The sequence below is a fragment of the Notolepis coatsorum genome, assembly GCF_963971535.1.
Source record: "Notolepis coatsorum genome assembly, chromosome: 19".
NCBI classification, from domain to species: Eukaryota; Metazoa; Chordata; class Actinopteri; order Aulopiformes; family Paralepididae; genus Notolepis; species Notolepis coatsorum.
In genome coordinates, this window is record NC_140183.1 from 6,718,596 (window position 1) to 6,734,731 (window position 16,136).

The 16,136-nt window shown below is 45.1% G+C and overlaps 1 protein-coding gene across 1 annotated transcript in view; it reads right to left on the minus strand.

The window, feature by feature from the left end:
• Nucleotides 1–5,933, minus strand: part of zhx1 (zinc fingers and homeoboxes 1) — a gene marked incomplete at its 5' end in the record, with an annotated part of 28,273 nt that extends 22,340 nt beyond the window's left edge. The window contains 2 exons of the mRNA XM_084336500.1: nt 996–1,447; nt 5,765–5,933. Of these exons, the coding sequence (XP_084192626.1) occupies nt 996–1,447; nt 5,765–5,933 (621 nt within the window). The remainder of the gene's footprint in view (nt 1–995; nt 1,448–5,764) is intronic.
• Nucleotides 5,934–16,136: the final 10,203 nt, after the last annotated feature.

Here is a 16,136-nt window from a genome sequence, read left to right on the forward strand (position 1 = left end):
GGGGGGAGAGAGGGGGGGGGAGAGAGAGAGGGGGGGGGGGAGAGAGAGAGAGGGGGGGGGAGAGAGAGAGAGGGGGGGGAGAGAGAGAAAGGGGGGAGAGAGAGAAAGGGGGGAGAGAGACGGGGGAGAGATAGGGGGGGAGAGAGGGGGGGAGAGACAGAGAGAGGGGGGGGAGACAGAGAGAGGGGGGAGAGGGGAGAGAGAGGGAGGGAGGGGGGAGAGAGGGGGGAGAGAGAGGGGGGGAGAGAGAGAGAGAGAGACAGGGGGGAGAGACAGAGAGAGGGGGGAGAGAGAGAGGGGGGGAGAGAGAGGGGGGGGAGAGAGAGAGACAGGGGGGAGAGACAGAGAGAGGGGGGGAGAGAGAGAGAGAGAGGGGGGGGGGAGAGAGGGGGGGGAGAGAGAGGGGGGAGATAGAGGGGGGGAGAGAGAGATTAGAGAGAATAGAGAGACCCCTATTGAAAACACACAGACAGAAGCTCTCCTACCTGTGCCAGGCCTGCAGGCAGTACAGTAGGGTTGAAGACAGACTCTCCTACCTGTGCCAGGCCTGCAGGCAGTACAGTAGGGTTGAAGACAGACTATCCTACCTGTGCCAGGCCTGCAGGCAGTACAGTAGGGTTGAAGACAGACTCTCCTACCTGTGCCAGGCCTGCAGGCAGTACAGTAGGGTTGAAGACAGACTCTCCTACCTGTGCCAGGCCTGCAGGCAGTACAGTAGGGTTGAAGACAGACTCTCCTACCTGTGCCAGGCCTGCAGGCAGTACAGTAGGGTTGAAGACAGACTCTCCTACCTGTGCCAGGCCTGCAGGCAGTACAGTAGGGTTGAAGACAGACTCTCCTACCTGTGCCAGGCCTGCAGGCAGTACAGTAGGGTTGAAGACAGACTCTCCTACCTGTGCCAGGCCTGCAGGCAGTACAGTAGGGTTGAAGACAGACTCTCCTACCTGTGCCAGGCCTGCAGGCAGTACAGTAGGGTTGAAGACAGACTCTCCTACCTGTGCCAGGCCTGCAGGCAGTACAGTAGGGTTGAAGACAGACTTCCTCTGCTGCTCCGCGGACGGCAGGTTGACCAGCAGCCCACCGCCCAGCTTCATGGAGTCCTGCAGGGAGAACAGCATCTCCGCCGGGGTCAGGGCGGGTCCCAGGGGAGCCTCGATGGGCTCCTGCTCTCCTCCTCCCTCCTCCTCCCCCTCCCCGCTCGCCAGCGACCCCTCCCCTGCCTCGTCGGGCGCCTTCAGGGACACGGCGATCCTCTTGGGCTCCGTCTTGCTCTTCATCCTCATGATGGGGGTCTTGCTGAGGGAGATGGTGGTGCCGCTGGTGGTGTTGTTGTCCTCCGCCCCGTCCTCGGGGGCCTCGGCCTGGGGGCTGCAGGGGTCCTCGGAGGCGCGTCTCAGAGACGCACAGTGGACGCTGCCGTCCTCGGCGCCGGGGAGACCGGGCTCGTCTGAAACACAAACAGAGTTCTGGTGGAATCATGGCGTCGCCGCCGGTAGGGGAGCAGCTGGGACACGCAAGTTATATTTAGTTAGATCCTAATATGAAGAACGATCATGCGATTTAATGGTCACTGGCACAATAACAATGACACTGGCAAAATACTGCACTGAGACCGACCTGGAACTCTGCACTTTACTTTACACTGTATACACTTTATATATATATATATTTATTCAAAATTATTAATCCTTCACACTGCACTGTCTTTGTCCTGTGTCTGTTGTTGCTGATTTAATGTTCTATGTTAGATCCTAATATGAAAAACTGTGATTTAATGTTCTATGTTAGATCCTAATATGAAAAACTGTGATTTAATGTTCTATGTTAGATCCTAATATGAAAAACTGTGATTTAATGTTCTATGTTAGATCCTAATATGAAAAACTGTGATTTAATGTTCTATGTTAGATCCTAATATAAAAAACTGTTTATTATTATTATTATTTGCTTTTTACTCTTGGAAAATTCGGTCTAGGTGAAAGGTACATTTCGTGGGTAAGGCTCTTGTATAACTCGCCCATGGCCCGTGTCAAGACAAACAATGTATGTTCCCCTTATTTCCCACTGAATCGTGGAACCAGACAAGGATGCCCATTGTCCCCTCTCCTGTTTGCAATTTCTATAGAACCTTTAGCTATGAAGTTGCGAGCGGAAGACAGGATCAGGGGAATCCATAGGGCTGGCCTAGAACACAAATTATCCCTCTATGCTGACGACCTGTTACTTTATGTGTCTGACCCTTTGGAATCGCTTCCCCATGCTCTTACCATTTTTAGAGATTTCGGCTGTATCTCTGGATATAAATTGAACATGCATAAAAGCGAGTTGTTAGCCGTTAACAGTGAAGCTGAGGAGATCTCATTTGAGGCATTTCAATTTAAGGTAGCGGATCATCTGACTTATCTAGGCATCAAGGTCACTCGCTTACATAAAAATCTATACGAGAAAAATTTCAGACCACTCCTGGAGCGCACTAAATCAGATCTTCAAAGATGGGATAGGCTTCCCTTATCACTAATTGGTCGTGTTAACGTTGTTAAAATGAATGTCCTGCCCAAATTTTTATATATCTTTCAGTGCGTCCCAATTTATTTACCGAAACAATTCTTTAACACACTAGATAAACAGATTTCGGCATTCATTTGGAATGGCAAACTTCCAAGGATTAGGAAGCCATTTTTACAAGAGGTGAAACGGTCAGGGGGGCTGGCCTTGCCAAATATTAAATTTTATTATTGGGCAGCAAACGCACGCAATATTCTTTACTGGATGGGGGATCGGTCGACTGAGACTCCAGCGTGGTTGCATATTGAGTCCTCTCACTGCGGAAAAACCTCATTGCAAGCTTTGATTAGCTCAGCTCTTCCGTTAAAATTGGATGCATACCGACATAACCCGATAGTGCATCACTCTCTTAGAATCTGGATACAATGTAGGAAAAGGTTCGGTCTACAATCAATGTCGTCTCGGGCACCAATCCCTTGCAATCATATGTTCCCACCGTCCCTATTGGACTCTGCTTTTAAGATCTGGAGCAATAAGGGTATATCTAGTTTTAAAGATCTGTATATTGACAATGTTTTTGCCTCATTTACTCAGCTGACTCAAAAGCACGACATCCCCCGGACTCATTTCTTCCGCTATATGCAAATTCGTGACTTTGTACGCAACAGATATCCTACATTTCCCAACTTGCCTGAAAAAACAACTTTAGATGAATTTCTAGATGTTAATGTATATAGAAGGGGAGCGATTGGAGTATTGTATGATATATTGTCGACCCTATATTCCCCCTCTCTCACTATTATCAAATCACATTGGGAGGATGATCTGTCTGTAGAATTTTCGGATGAACAATGGCAATCTATTCTCCGGAATGTTCACTCTTCCTCAATATGTGCCAGACATGGGCTCATACAGTTTAAGGTGCTACACCGTCTACATTTCTCAAAGGAGAAGTTGGCCAAGTTTTATCCAGGGACAGATCCTTTGTGCAATAGGTGCAAGACGATGACAGGTTCTCTCGTTCATACATTCTGGACGTGTCCAAATCTATATAATTATTGGACATCTATATTTGATACTTTTTCTGCAATATTTGGAACCAAAATTGACCCTTCCCCTATAATCGCAATCTTTGGAGTGGCACCAGAGGATATACCTATTCACATAAAACACTCGAAAATCATTGCTTTTTCTACTTTAATTGCTAGGCGTTTAATACTTATGATGTGGAAGCAGGAGGCCTCTCCCACACATGTTCAATGGACCAGAGATGTAATGGGGTTCCTGCACTTGGAAAAGATGAGATGCACCTTAGGAGGCTCTACGGATAGATTCTATAAGACATGGCAACCCTTTTTGACGTATATGGAGAATGAAAGGTTGGGTACACTCCCATAGTGGAATCTATGAGACTATGTTGGGACCTCGGAGCAAGTTGAAGATGTGAATGTGTTTTTGTTTCGTTATGTTTGCATTTTCTGTTAGTTTAGTGTTTGCCTAATGTGAGTCTGAGTTGAATCTGGGAGGGGGGGGGTGGGCTGGTGGGAGGGAACTGGTGGGGCGATGGGCTGGTGGGAGGGAACTGGTGGGAGGAAGAGGGAGTGGGGGTGGGGGGGGAAGAACCAAAATGGATGATTCTATATTTTGACACTGACCATATCATGTATGTATCCATGCTGGTTGAAAATGAAAATAAAATGATCAAATATAAAAAACTGTGATTTAATGTTCTATGTTAGATATCATCCTAATATGAAGAACGATGTGATTTAATGTTCTATGTTAGATCCTAATATAAAAAACTGTGATTTAATGTTCTATGTTAGATATTAGGGATGCCCCGATCACGTTTTTTGCCACCGATACCGATCACCGATCGTCGTGAGCCATATCGGCCGATACCGATCCGGATCGTTTTTGATTAAAAAGAAATTAAAAATTATTTTATATAAAAGTTTTTTGTTTTTTTGTTTTTTTATAAAATATATATATTATATAATTAGACTTGTACTTGTATTATCTGCGAGACATCGCCACCACGCAACAAGTCAAAATGCTCGCTATCTGCAAACAGCTCCACTGTCTGTGTGTACTCTAGTAGCCTCCAGCTCCAAAAAGGATTATCCGGCGCTGCAGCGGGACCCTATTGGTAACGTTATGCTTTGGTCATTTCACATTCAGCAAGCCCTCAGCTCGAATACGCATTCAATCAATGTTATAAGACATTGATATCAGGAGCTATCTGTAGCTACTGCTAGCCGGCTAGATGACGTTAAGACAACTATTTAGTTCAATGGGACATTTCGTTTTGAACAGTGAACTAACATCAGCTAACGCAAGCTAACGCAAGCTAACGGAGGTATCAACATGGACTAATAGACTTGCTGGAGCATTTGTTGATATCAGGAGCTATCAGTAGCTAGCCGGCTAAATACCGTTAGACAATGCCTACTAAAAGTGAATAGTTTAACGTTAGCTCAGGTCGAATGCACTATCTAGACTCAGCAGAGGAGGTCCGCCTCCTCTGTGTTTACAAACTCTACACGGGTACGGGCGGGGCTAGGGAGGAGGAGCATTTTGCAGGTCCTGTGCGTCTGAGACAAGCGAGTGAGATATCCACTTGATCAGTTTCCGCGATCGGCGAATATGACTAATTATCGGCCGATAACGATCGGTGGCCGATCGATCGGGGCATCCCTATTAGATATCATCCTAATATGAAGAACGATGTGATTTAATGTTCTATGTTAGATCCTAATATAAAAAACTGTGATTTAATGTTCTATGTTAGACCCTAATATAAAAAACTGTGATTTAATGTTCTATGTTAGATATCATCCTAATATGAAAAACAACGTGATTTAATGTTCTATGTTAGATCCTAATATGAAGAACGATGTGATTTAATGTTCTATGTTAGATCCTAATATGAAAAACTATGTGATTTAATGTTCTATGTTAGATCCTAATATGAAAAATAAACTTTACTTTTAATAAAACATAGCTCCAGAGTACTTTACACATGACAAATGTCCATGAGATTTGTGTAAAATAGATGCAGAATTTTCCGTGACCTTTCCAGGCCTGGAAAACACAAGTTTAAAATACCAATGTATTTTCCAGGTTTTCCATGACCATAGTAGAAACCCTGCTTATAACAAAGAAAGGTCAAGAAAGTAATGACAATGATGACCTCGAGGCAACAGCAGCAATAAAAGGAAAAGCCCAGGCCTTCAGGCCTTCAGAGCGGGATGCTGACCTGCGTCCGGCGGCGTGGGCACCACCACTACAGCCTCCCCGAGCTCCTCCGCTGTGGGCCCCTCCTCCTCCTGCTGCTGCTCCACCCGCTCCTCCAGCTCCTCCGGCTCCTCCACGTCTGAGGGCAGCACCATGCACGGCGTGGTCGACTTGCGCCGGCGGCTCGACATCCTGGAAGTGGAGTTCCCGTCGGGGGGGGGTTGTTCCAGGGGGCTGTTCCCGGGGGGCTGTTCCCGGGGCGGGGCGTTGTTCCCTCTGGGGGGGTTGTTGTTGGTCGCAGGGTCTGCCGAAGCTCTGGAGCTCTGACAGCGTTGGGTTCACATGCTGGAGTCCTTCAACAGAACACGTCTAATGTGGAGAAAACAGGTTGGTTTTTTGGAAATCAAACCATCAAGGATTTAGAATATAAATAAATAGGCTAGGGCTGTACCGAATATCATTTTTTTTTTTTACATTCAAAGCTTCTATTTAAGTTTTCGAAATGAAGCTTCGAATGTCTGTTGTCATATTTTATGGCGTTATCATAAACTTTTTTTTTATATATATATATATATATATAAAAAATGATATCCTCAAACTAAATCCTCAATTTAAATAAAGTCATTAATCTGATTAACTGAGTATTTTTGTTTATTAAATCAACTTTCTTTAATGAATATAACTCGTCAGTTTCGTCAACATAAATAATCCAATAAGGGCACGGTTGGTACGAAAGTGATGCTGACGTCTTCAGGGCTTGACATTCACTTTTTGAAGTGGCTCAGATATTTTACTTGTCCGAAAGCTAAACGTACTTGTGAAAATAAAGGCCTATTAAAAAATTTACAAATCCGATAGATTTGGACAATCATTATGATTTAATAACTTAAACAGTGTGTGTGGGGTATCTACTGTATGATCAGTCCTCCAGCTCATCTTCGCTCCCCATCAGCACCAGCTCATCTTCCTCACCCCCCCTCTCTCTCTTGACGATCAGGGGTTAAACCCTGGTCTACGCTAGGGCTGCACGATTTTGGGAAAATATTCGATTTTGCGAATATCGAATATTGCAAAGCTTGTTAGACGCATTGGAGTTTTCACTGTACATAGAAACAGCGCGGGGGGGGGAAAGCTGGGACTTATTTCGGGTTGCAAAATGCCACCGCACTCTGGAGACCTGCTGTAAGGTCTTCACACACTGGAGTTTCACGAGCTGTTGTTGTTGGGCGTATATATGTAGCTACCTTTGGCTATTTCTGATTGGTGAGCAATGAGAGCACAGCACTTCTGATTGGTAAGCATGACTGGCACGCAAGAAAAAGCTGTATTACGCTTGTCCGACCATTTTTTTTACTTGTCCGTTCGGACAATCAGATAAGCCTTAGGGGCCTTTCTCACTCACCATTCGGGGGCGAATCAGCGCCCCCGGGGATGGGGGGGGAGTGTTCTCACTCAGACGGACACACCCCTTTTGGGTGCGAAGCAGCGCTGATTCGTACTACCCCCCGCTGAACCTGGGACGCTTGATGTCTTGCCACAGACAAGCCCTGGTCTGGATGGAGCGCCGAGCGCCAAGCGGATGCAGATAGGCTACATCATTTATGATAAATGTTTTATTTTTATGACGAGTCATGTACTATAATAGTATAATACTATAATATTAGTGTAGCCTAATCTTTATCTGCAACTGTGAAGAAAAAACCCATTGGTTTAAACAGAATGAATAGACACATAAAATGTTCTTCTTTTTAAAGAAATTCGAATAATGTCAACGTTATGAATGAAGCTTCAAAGCTTCGAACTCTTCGGTACAGCCCTAAAATAGGCTAAGTCTTGGACATGGGTCAAATAAGGACGTAGCCCTGTGAATGGGACTTTGGAGGGTCCAAAGTTTACATTGATTTATATATAATTGTAACCACAAACACAGATAACACTAATTCCAGTGTTTTTAATATCAAGGAACTGAATAACACCATAAGCACAGTATGAGCAGTGGCGTCGCGTGGGTAAAATAACAGGGGAAGCCAAAAAAAAATTATAAAAAAAAAAATTATTCGATATTTTTATTAATAATTTTTTTTTTTTTTTTTTTTTTTTTTAAAGTCAAGCAGTCACCATGTACACTACAGTATGGCTCGGCGGCCAGTCAAACGTTATTTTTATTTATTTAACAGATTGCAGAATGGGTACAATACAGTACGGCTCAATACACATTTACGATGAATTGAAAATGGGGGACCCTGATGTAAACAAGACGAAAGTCTTTCTCTGGTCTGCATCCCCTTAACAATTGTATGTATTGAGCTGTACTGTACTGTACCCATTCTGCAATCTGTTAATAAAGTTTTCATTCATTCACACACAATTGTATAAGGGGATGCAGACCAGAGAAAGACGTTTGTCTTGTTTACATCAGGGTCATTAATACTGCTGGAGCATTGGTTAATTTTTGGTCCGATCTTTCCTTGCGCGATTTTGCGCGCCGCGTGGGAGCAAATTCGAGACACATATTCGGTTGCAAAAAGGTGTCCCACGGTCTCCTCTATGGCCGTGAATATTTTCACGCGGATCGGAATCACGGCGCGCCCGTGGGACACTTTTCCGTTTCGGCGAGTTTATTCCACGCTTTCTGTTTTCCTTTTCTAAGCATTTTAGGGGCTACATGTGAATCAGTAAAAGTTGCGGGACGCCCAGATGTTTCCACGATAGAAAGCTCGCGTGGATCCCATAATAGGCTCACTTAATACAGCGTTTTTAAAATCACGCAACATTTTCAGGGTCGCGAGCCGACCTTTTCCCCTCGTTTTCGATGATGGAAGTGATTTAGGAAAAGCTTCGGCACGCCGAGAGGTCCCCGTGGATTTAATCTCGCGAGGATCGGGGCAATATTCGGCCCGTGGGAACAGTTACGGGTTAATACAATGTTCAGAGTGCAGAGGGGAAAATATGGCACCTGCCCCGCCTCCAGGTGGAATATTATGCTGAACGTCTTCCTCCCAGCTCTGTTTTAAACTTTTAGGGTGTGGCCAGTGGCAGTCAGCTCGAATCTGATTGGCTAGGATCGGATTTGGAGTTTGGACTCACTCTATAATGCTGGAAGCCTGGAGAAAGAGACCTACCCACTGCTTCTCTCCTATACTAGCTGCAGTAGTGAGCACAGTCTGACAGTGTGTTAGAGGGAGTGAGAAGGAGAAGAGGGAGACATTAAAAAAAAAAAACAGATGCACAGATGAAAATGAATGTAAACTATATTAAAAAAAAATTATATTTAAAAATTTTTTTTTTTTCATATTTCATATTTCATAATTTGATATGAAATTTATAGGGAGGCATGGCTTCCGTTGGCTTCCACAAGGATTCGCCACTGAGTATGAGTATGTTATAACACTAATTATAATAACACGCTTTATTAATACATAATGAATGTGGCATGGCTTGTGTTTTGATAGTTATGATCTATTCAACCACCACTAACTGCATTTGCCTCTAGTCCTGGTCCTTTATCAGGGCTACATTTACCTCATGGTGTAGTGTTTCCTAATGTTTGGGATATACACAGTAACACAGTATATTACTAGCATCATTGATGTAGTAGAGAGATCTACAATCAGCACACCAGGTATCTGTCCCCCCAACCCCCTAAATCGACCGCTATAGCTGCGTGGAAACCATCTCCACAAGCCTCTGCAACAAAGCAAGTACGAGGTCTAAATCCTGATAAGACAGCTAGCTAACCTGATGTGTGATGTGGGCTAAACTAGACTGATGTGTGTGATGTGGGCTAAACTAGCCTGATGTGTGTGATGTGGGCTAAACTAGCCTGATGTGTGATGTGGGCTAAACTAGCCTGATGTGTGTGATGTGGGCTAAACTAGCCTGATGTGTGTGATGTGGGCTAAACTAGCCTGCTGTGTGTGATGTGGGCTAAACTAGCCTGCTGTGTGTGATGTGGGCTAAACTAGCCCGATGTGTGATGTGGGCTAAACTAGCCTGCTGTGTGTGATGTGGGCTAAACTAGCCTGCTGTGTGTGATGTGGGCTAAACTAGCCTGATGTGTGTGATGTGGGCTAAACTAGCCTGCTGTGTGTGATGTGGGCTAAACTAGCCTGCTGTGTGTGATGTGGGCTAAACTAGCCTGCTGTGTGTGATGTGGGCTAAACTAGCCTGCTGTGTGTGATGTGGGCTAAACTAGCCTGCTGTGTGTGATGTGGGCTAAACTAGCCTGCTGTGTGTGATGTGGGCTAAACTAGCCTGCTGTGTGTGATGTGGGCTAAACTAGCCTGCTGTGTGTGATGTGGGCTAAACTAGTCTGCTGTGTGATGTGGGCTAAACTAGCCTGCTGTGTGTGATGTGGGCTAAACTAGCCTGATGTGTGTGATGTGGGCTAAACTAGCCTGCTGTGTGTGATGTGGGCTAAACTAGTCTGTGTGTGATGTGGGCTAAACTAGCATGTGTGTGTGATGTGGGCTAAACTAGCCTGCTGTGTGTGATGTGGGCTAAACTAGTCTGTGTGTGATGTGGGCTAAACTAGCATGTGTGTGTGATGTGGGCTAAACTAGCCTGATGTGTGTGATGTGGGCTAAACTAGCCTGTGTGTGATGTGGGCTAAACTAGCATGTGTGTGTGATGTGGGCTAAACTAGCCTGCTGTGTGTGATGTGGGCTAAACTAGCCTGATGTGTGTGATGTGGGCTAAACTAGTCTGATGTGTGTGATGTGGGCTAAACTAGCCTGCTGTGTGTGATGTGGGCTAAACTAGCCTGCTGTGTGTGATGTGGGCTAAACTAGCCTGCTGTGTGTGATGTGGGCTAAACTAGCCTGCTGTGTGTGATGTGGGCTAAACTAGCCTGTGTGTGATGTGGGCTAAACTAGCCTGATGTGTGTGATGTGGGCTAAACTAGCCTGATGTGTGATGTGGGCTAAACTAGTCTGATGTGTGTGATGTGGGCTAAACTAGTCTGATGTGTGTGATGTGGGCTAAACTAGCCTGCTGTGTGTGATGTGGGCTAAACTAGCCTGCTGTGTGTGATGTGGGCTAAACTAGCCTGCTGTGTGTGATGTGGGCTAAACTAGTCTGATGTGTGTGATGTGGGCTAAACTAGCCTGATGTGTGTGATGTGGGCTAAACTAGCCTGATGTGTGATGTGGGCTAAACTAGCCTGTGTGTGATGTGAGCTAAACTAGCCTGATGTGTGTGATGTGGGCTAAACTAGCCTGCTGTGTGTGATGTGGGCTAAACTAGCCTGATGTGTGTGATGTGGGCTAAACTAGCCTGATGTGTGTGATGTGGGCTAAACTAGCCTGATGTGTGTGATGTGGGCTAAACTAGCCTGATGTGTGTGATGTGGGCTAAACTAGCCTGCTGTGTGTGATGTGGGCTAAACTAGCCTGATGTGTGTGATGTGGGCTAAACTAGCCTGATGTGTGTGATGTGGGCTAAACTAGCCTGTGTGTGATGTGGGCTAAACTAGCCTGCTGTGTGTGATGTGGGCTAAACTAGCCTGATGTGTGTGATGTGGGCTAAACTAGCCTGATGTGTGTGATGTGGGCTAAACTAGCCTGCTGTGTGTGATGTGGGCTAAACTAGCCTGATGTGTGTGATGTGGGCTAAACTAGCCTGTGAGTGTGATGTGGGCTAAACTAGCATGTGAGTGTGATGTGGGCTAAACTAGCCTGTGAGTGTGATGTGGGCTAAACTAGCCTGATGAGTGTGATGTGGGCTAAACTAGCATGTGAGTGTGATGTGGGCTAAACTAGCCTGAGTGATGTGGGCTAAACTAGCCTGATGTGTGTGATGTGGGCTAAACTAGCCTGCTGTGTGTGATGTGGGCTAAACTAGCCTGTGAGTGTGATGTGGGCTAAACTAGCCTGATGTGTGTGATGTGGGCTAAACTAGCCTGCTGTGTGTGATGTGGGCTAAACTAGCATGTGAGTGTGATGTGGGCTAAACTAGCCTGTGAGTGTGATGTGGGCTAAACTAGCCTGATGTGTGTGATGTGGGCTAAACTAGCCTGCTAGCTCATCCTCACACAGCAGCAGCTACTGTTAGTAAACTTACTGCCACTGGACCGTGCAGGTACCGCCGCCAGCAGGGGGTCCTCTCTGGGTTCCTGGGTCTTTATGGAAGCGGCCTGGGGTTGTTGTTTGTGTCTGCCGTTACCGTGTCTTCCTCCCGCCTCCCGCCGACCCGGGACTGCAGTATTTGGGCTGGCGGGGTCTCCCACCACAGCAGCGGGAGGGAGGGAGCCAGACAGTCTCTATCTGCCGTCTCTCTCTGCAGATGAAAACACTGGACGTCTGGCTCTAAAAACACTCCCCGCCTGGTTATTAACGTCTCGTCTTCACAAAGTTACCCGGACAATGGAAGCGCCATCAAAATCCCAAAGTCCAAGAACATTATTGTAATGGTTTGCCGACCTAATTTTCAGAAATCTTTTAATGGCAGATTTTTTTTTAATTATCAAACAGTCGATGTGATGTGACGTCATTTCACGGCGACACAAACAAAATAAAACAGAGCAGATTTATTAAAAAAGAAATGATATGGAAAACGGCTTTCCTCTAAATGGCGCATATGATATGCACAAAAAAAGAAAAAGGTATTTCCACACAAAGGTGTGAGACTGAGTACTTTCAGTCTTTAGGGGAAATGTAATGACCTGTGGGTCTGATTGATTGAAAACTTTATTAACAGATTGCAGAATGGGTACAGTACAGTTCAATACACACAATTGTTAAGGGAATGCAGACCAGAGAAAGACTTTAGTCTTGTTTACATCAGGGTCCCCCATTTTCAATTCATCATAACATATATGACATACACAACATACATTTATGACATACCAGATTTGCAAATGCGGTACTGTTTGTGATACAAAAATAGTCCAGAAAAGAGAGTATATACATTTGAGGGGGGGGGGGGGAGACTGTACATTGGAGGTGGTGGGGGGGACACACACTGTACAAGTGTACAAGCAAAACTGTACATTATAATATTGACGAAACCATACTTGGTCATTTACTGTACATTGGAGGGGGTTGGGTTAGGACATTTACAGGGGCCAGTTTCGAATTGCAGCCTCCCGTGGGTGTTCTTTGGTTTTGAAAGTGGGTAGTGATTCACATTCCTTTACAGCTTTGGGTAGGGCGTTCTACATTGATGTGGCATAATTGCGAAACGTGTTTAGTCCCTTGTTTGAGACGAATCTGGGTTTAACATGATTTGTGGAGGTCCCTCTGGTGTTGTGGTCGTGGTATTCACTGACCTTTGGGAAGTATTTTGACATGTACATGGGTACCTCATGTAATGTATCTTGTAGACCAGGCCCATTGCAAGTTGCTGTACTCTGTCGTCTACTCTAAGCCATCCTAGGTTGTCAAAGTGGGCAGGGGTGAGGTGGGTTCTAGGAGTAAGGTCAAGCAGTAGTCTGACCAGTTTGTTTTGTGATGTTTGTAATTTTGTTTTTAGCGCCTTTGAGGTGCTTTGGTACCATGAGGTGCAAGCATAGTCGTAGTACCCTTGAATGAGTGCTCCTGCCAGAGTCTTCAGGGTATTCTTGTTTACCAGAGAGGAGATCCGGTACAAGAATCTAGTTTGCTGGTTGACTTTTTTTTATTACATTGGATGCCATTTTGTCACAGGAAAGATTTGCCTCAAGGATGGAACCTAGGTATGTAATTTCATCTTCCCTTGTGACAATATCGTCACCCACTGTAACTGAGAAGCCGTCGGTCTTGCTGAGTTTGTTATTTGAACCAAAGAGAATGGACTCTGTTTTGCCCATGTGTAATGATAGTTTGTTATCAGCGAGCCAGGTGCAGATTTTGCCTAGTTCAGAACTGAGGGTTTTTTCAACCTGTAACTTGTTCTTGTCAGAGACCAGCAGGGTTGAGTCGTCCGCAAACAGGAACAAGTTGCAGTCACAAGCTGACGACATGTCATTTGCATAAATTAGGAACAGCAGCGGTCCTAGTATGCTTCCTTGTGGAACACAACAGCTCACTTGGATGACATTTATGACATACACAACAGATATATATCATGACATATATACAGTACTGTTACATTTATGACATACAAATATACAGTACTGTTTAACAGAGATCCTAACAGAAACTATATACATTCGAGGGGAGGAAACTACATTAAGAGGGGGTTGGACATTTAGTGAAGTGGCTTTGCTAAGCCAAAGAGAATTGCCCACAAAAAGTGATGATTTAAGTGTTTGAATATAGATGTGTTTAAAAACGTTTCCAAACACATTGCTTTACTCATGTAGGCTAATCATTACACATGTAAAATACGCCTAAAGTGGCCAAAAGAAAAGTGAGTGTAATTGAAGTATTTAGAACGATATTCCATGTTATCATCCTATAACTTTAATTAATAATATTTTATCTAGGCCCATTTTATATGCTTATGCAGATTCTGTGGATTTATTATAAAACCCACATGCATGCTGTTATGACATTTCTGTAAACAAATGTAAAGAACATCCAGGTCTTGGGTCACTGCGCTGCACCACTGATGGTTCCGTTGATGGAGAGGAGCGTTGTTCCAAATGCTCTTCACGCTCAGAACCACGGCACCCACTAGTTCTCCCGAACCAGAGAACTCTGAAAATATACATCAGTCAAGTCCACGAGGGCTGTCTGCAGTCTGGACATTTAACCCTTTCACTACCACACCACAGACGGTTAACCTTTCACTAACACATTTCCTTTATTTACCCAGGGTAGGTTCTCTGAGCATGGATGCTATTTTTCAGCTACGCCCTGCTTCACATTCACACAGTTCCATACAACCAGTCTGACACTGTTGGCCACTGAGCAACTCCACTGGAACCGTTGGGGGTTTAGTGCCTTGCTCAAGGGCTGCGCACTTCAACGGTTGGTGTTAAGGGTATGGGAGAGAGTTATTCATTCACTTCCCCAGCCCAGATTTTTCCTGCCGGTCCAGGGGATCGAACTGACGACCTTCCGGTCACAAACCCGCTTCTCTAACCTTTAGGCCACCGCTGCCCCCATGGTTAACAGTCTGTAGTGTGGTAGTGAAAGGGTTAACCTTCTGTAGTGTGGTAGTGAAAGGTTAACCTTCTGTAGTGTGGTAGTGAAAGCGTTAACCTTCTGTAGTGGTAGTGAAAGGTTAACCTTCTGTAGTGTGGTAGTGAAAGCGTTAACCTTCTGTAGTGGTAGTGAAAGTTAACCTGTAGTGTGGTTGTGAAGGGGTTAACCATTCATCTGTTGATTATGTTCTTGATTAATCGTTTGGTCTACAGTCGTTTGGTCTATAAAATGTCTGATTATTTTTTTTTACATTTTTGATAAATGTTTCCCCAAGGCAACGTTCTCAAAGGCTTTGTCAACAACCCAAATATATTCAGTTTACTGTCATGGAGGACTAAAGAAACCAGAAGATATTCACATCCGAGAAGCTGGAATCAGTGGATTTTCGTTCTTTTTTTTTTATCCACTTTTTCTCCCATTTTCTATTTTTCTCCCATCCGAATTTCATATCATCCAATTCAACCCTCCCCTGTCTCGAACGCCGTTTCTTGCCTCCCACAAGCCGGCTGCAATGTGGACTAAGTCATACATAGCACGAGTCCCTTCAGATACTCGAGGTAACAGCAGTCGCATCTTTTCACCTGCGCGGCGCGATCTTTCAGCGTCAGGGGTCTGCGCTTTGGAGGGGCCCCGCGCACATCGCTTCCTGATTCTACTGTGCAGGCGCACCAACCGACCTGTAGGAGTCGCTGTCCACAACGCCCAATCCCCACCCATCAGTTTCCCACCCCCTAATACTGCCAATGTGTATTAGTGTGGACGACCAGCTAAACTGAAAGCAATGTGGAGCGCTGGGCTCGAACAGGCGAACCCAGCGTCTCCAGTATTCGTGGTGAGCGCCTTGCCCACTGCACCACGTAGCCGCCCTATGGATTTTCTTTCTTAAACGACTCGAACCGATTAATCAATTATCAAATAGTTGACAACTAATGTTGCATCTCATCTAGAGACCATGTGTCCTCGTGCGATACAGTAATACTGAGGGAAGAGACCTGAATTCTATTCTGCAAATACATTGCAGACATGGTTTTGCAATTAAATTACCTTACAATCTACAAACCTACACACAGTATTTTACAATTAACATTCTTAATCAGATAACTGAACTAGAAAAAACGGGCATTACTCAGAATGTAAACCCAGCTGTAAAGACACATTTAAAGCTGATTAGAGAAACAAATTACCTCTACAATAATCCCCCCCCTAGTTCTGCCTAGTGCTGCCCCCTAGTTCCCCCTAGTTCCGCCCCCTAGTTCTGCCTAGTTCTGCCCCCTAGTGCAAACAGAAAAAGCACAGTTGAGTTTTGAGAACAAAGCAACAAATGCG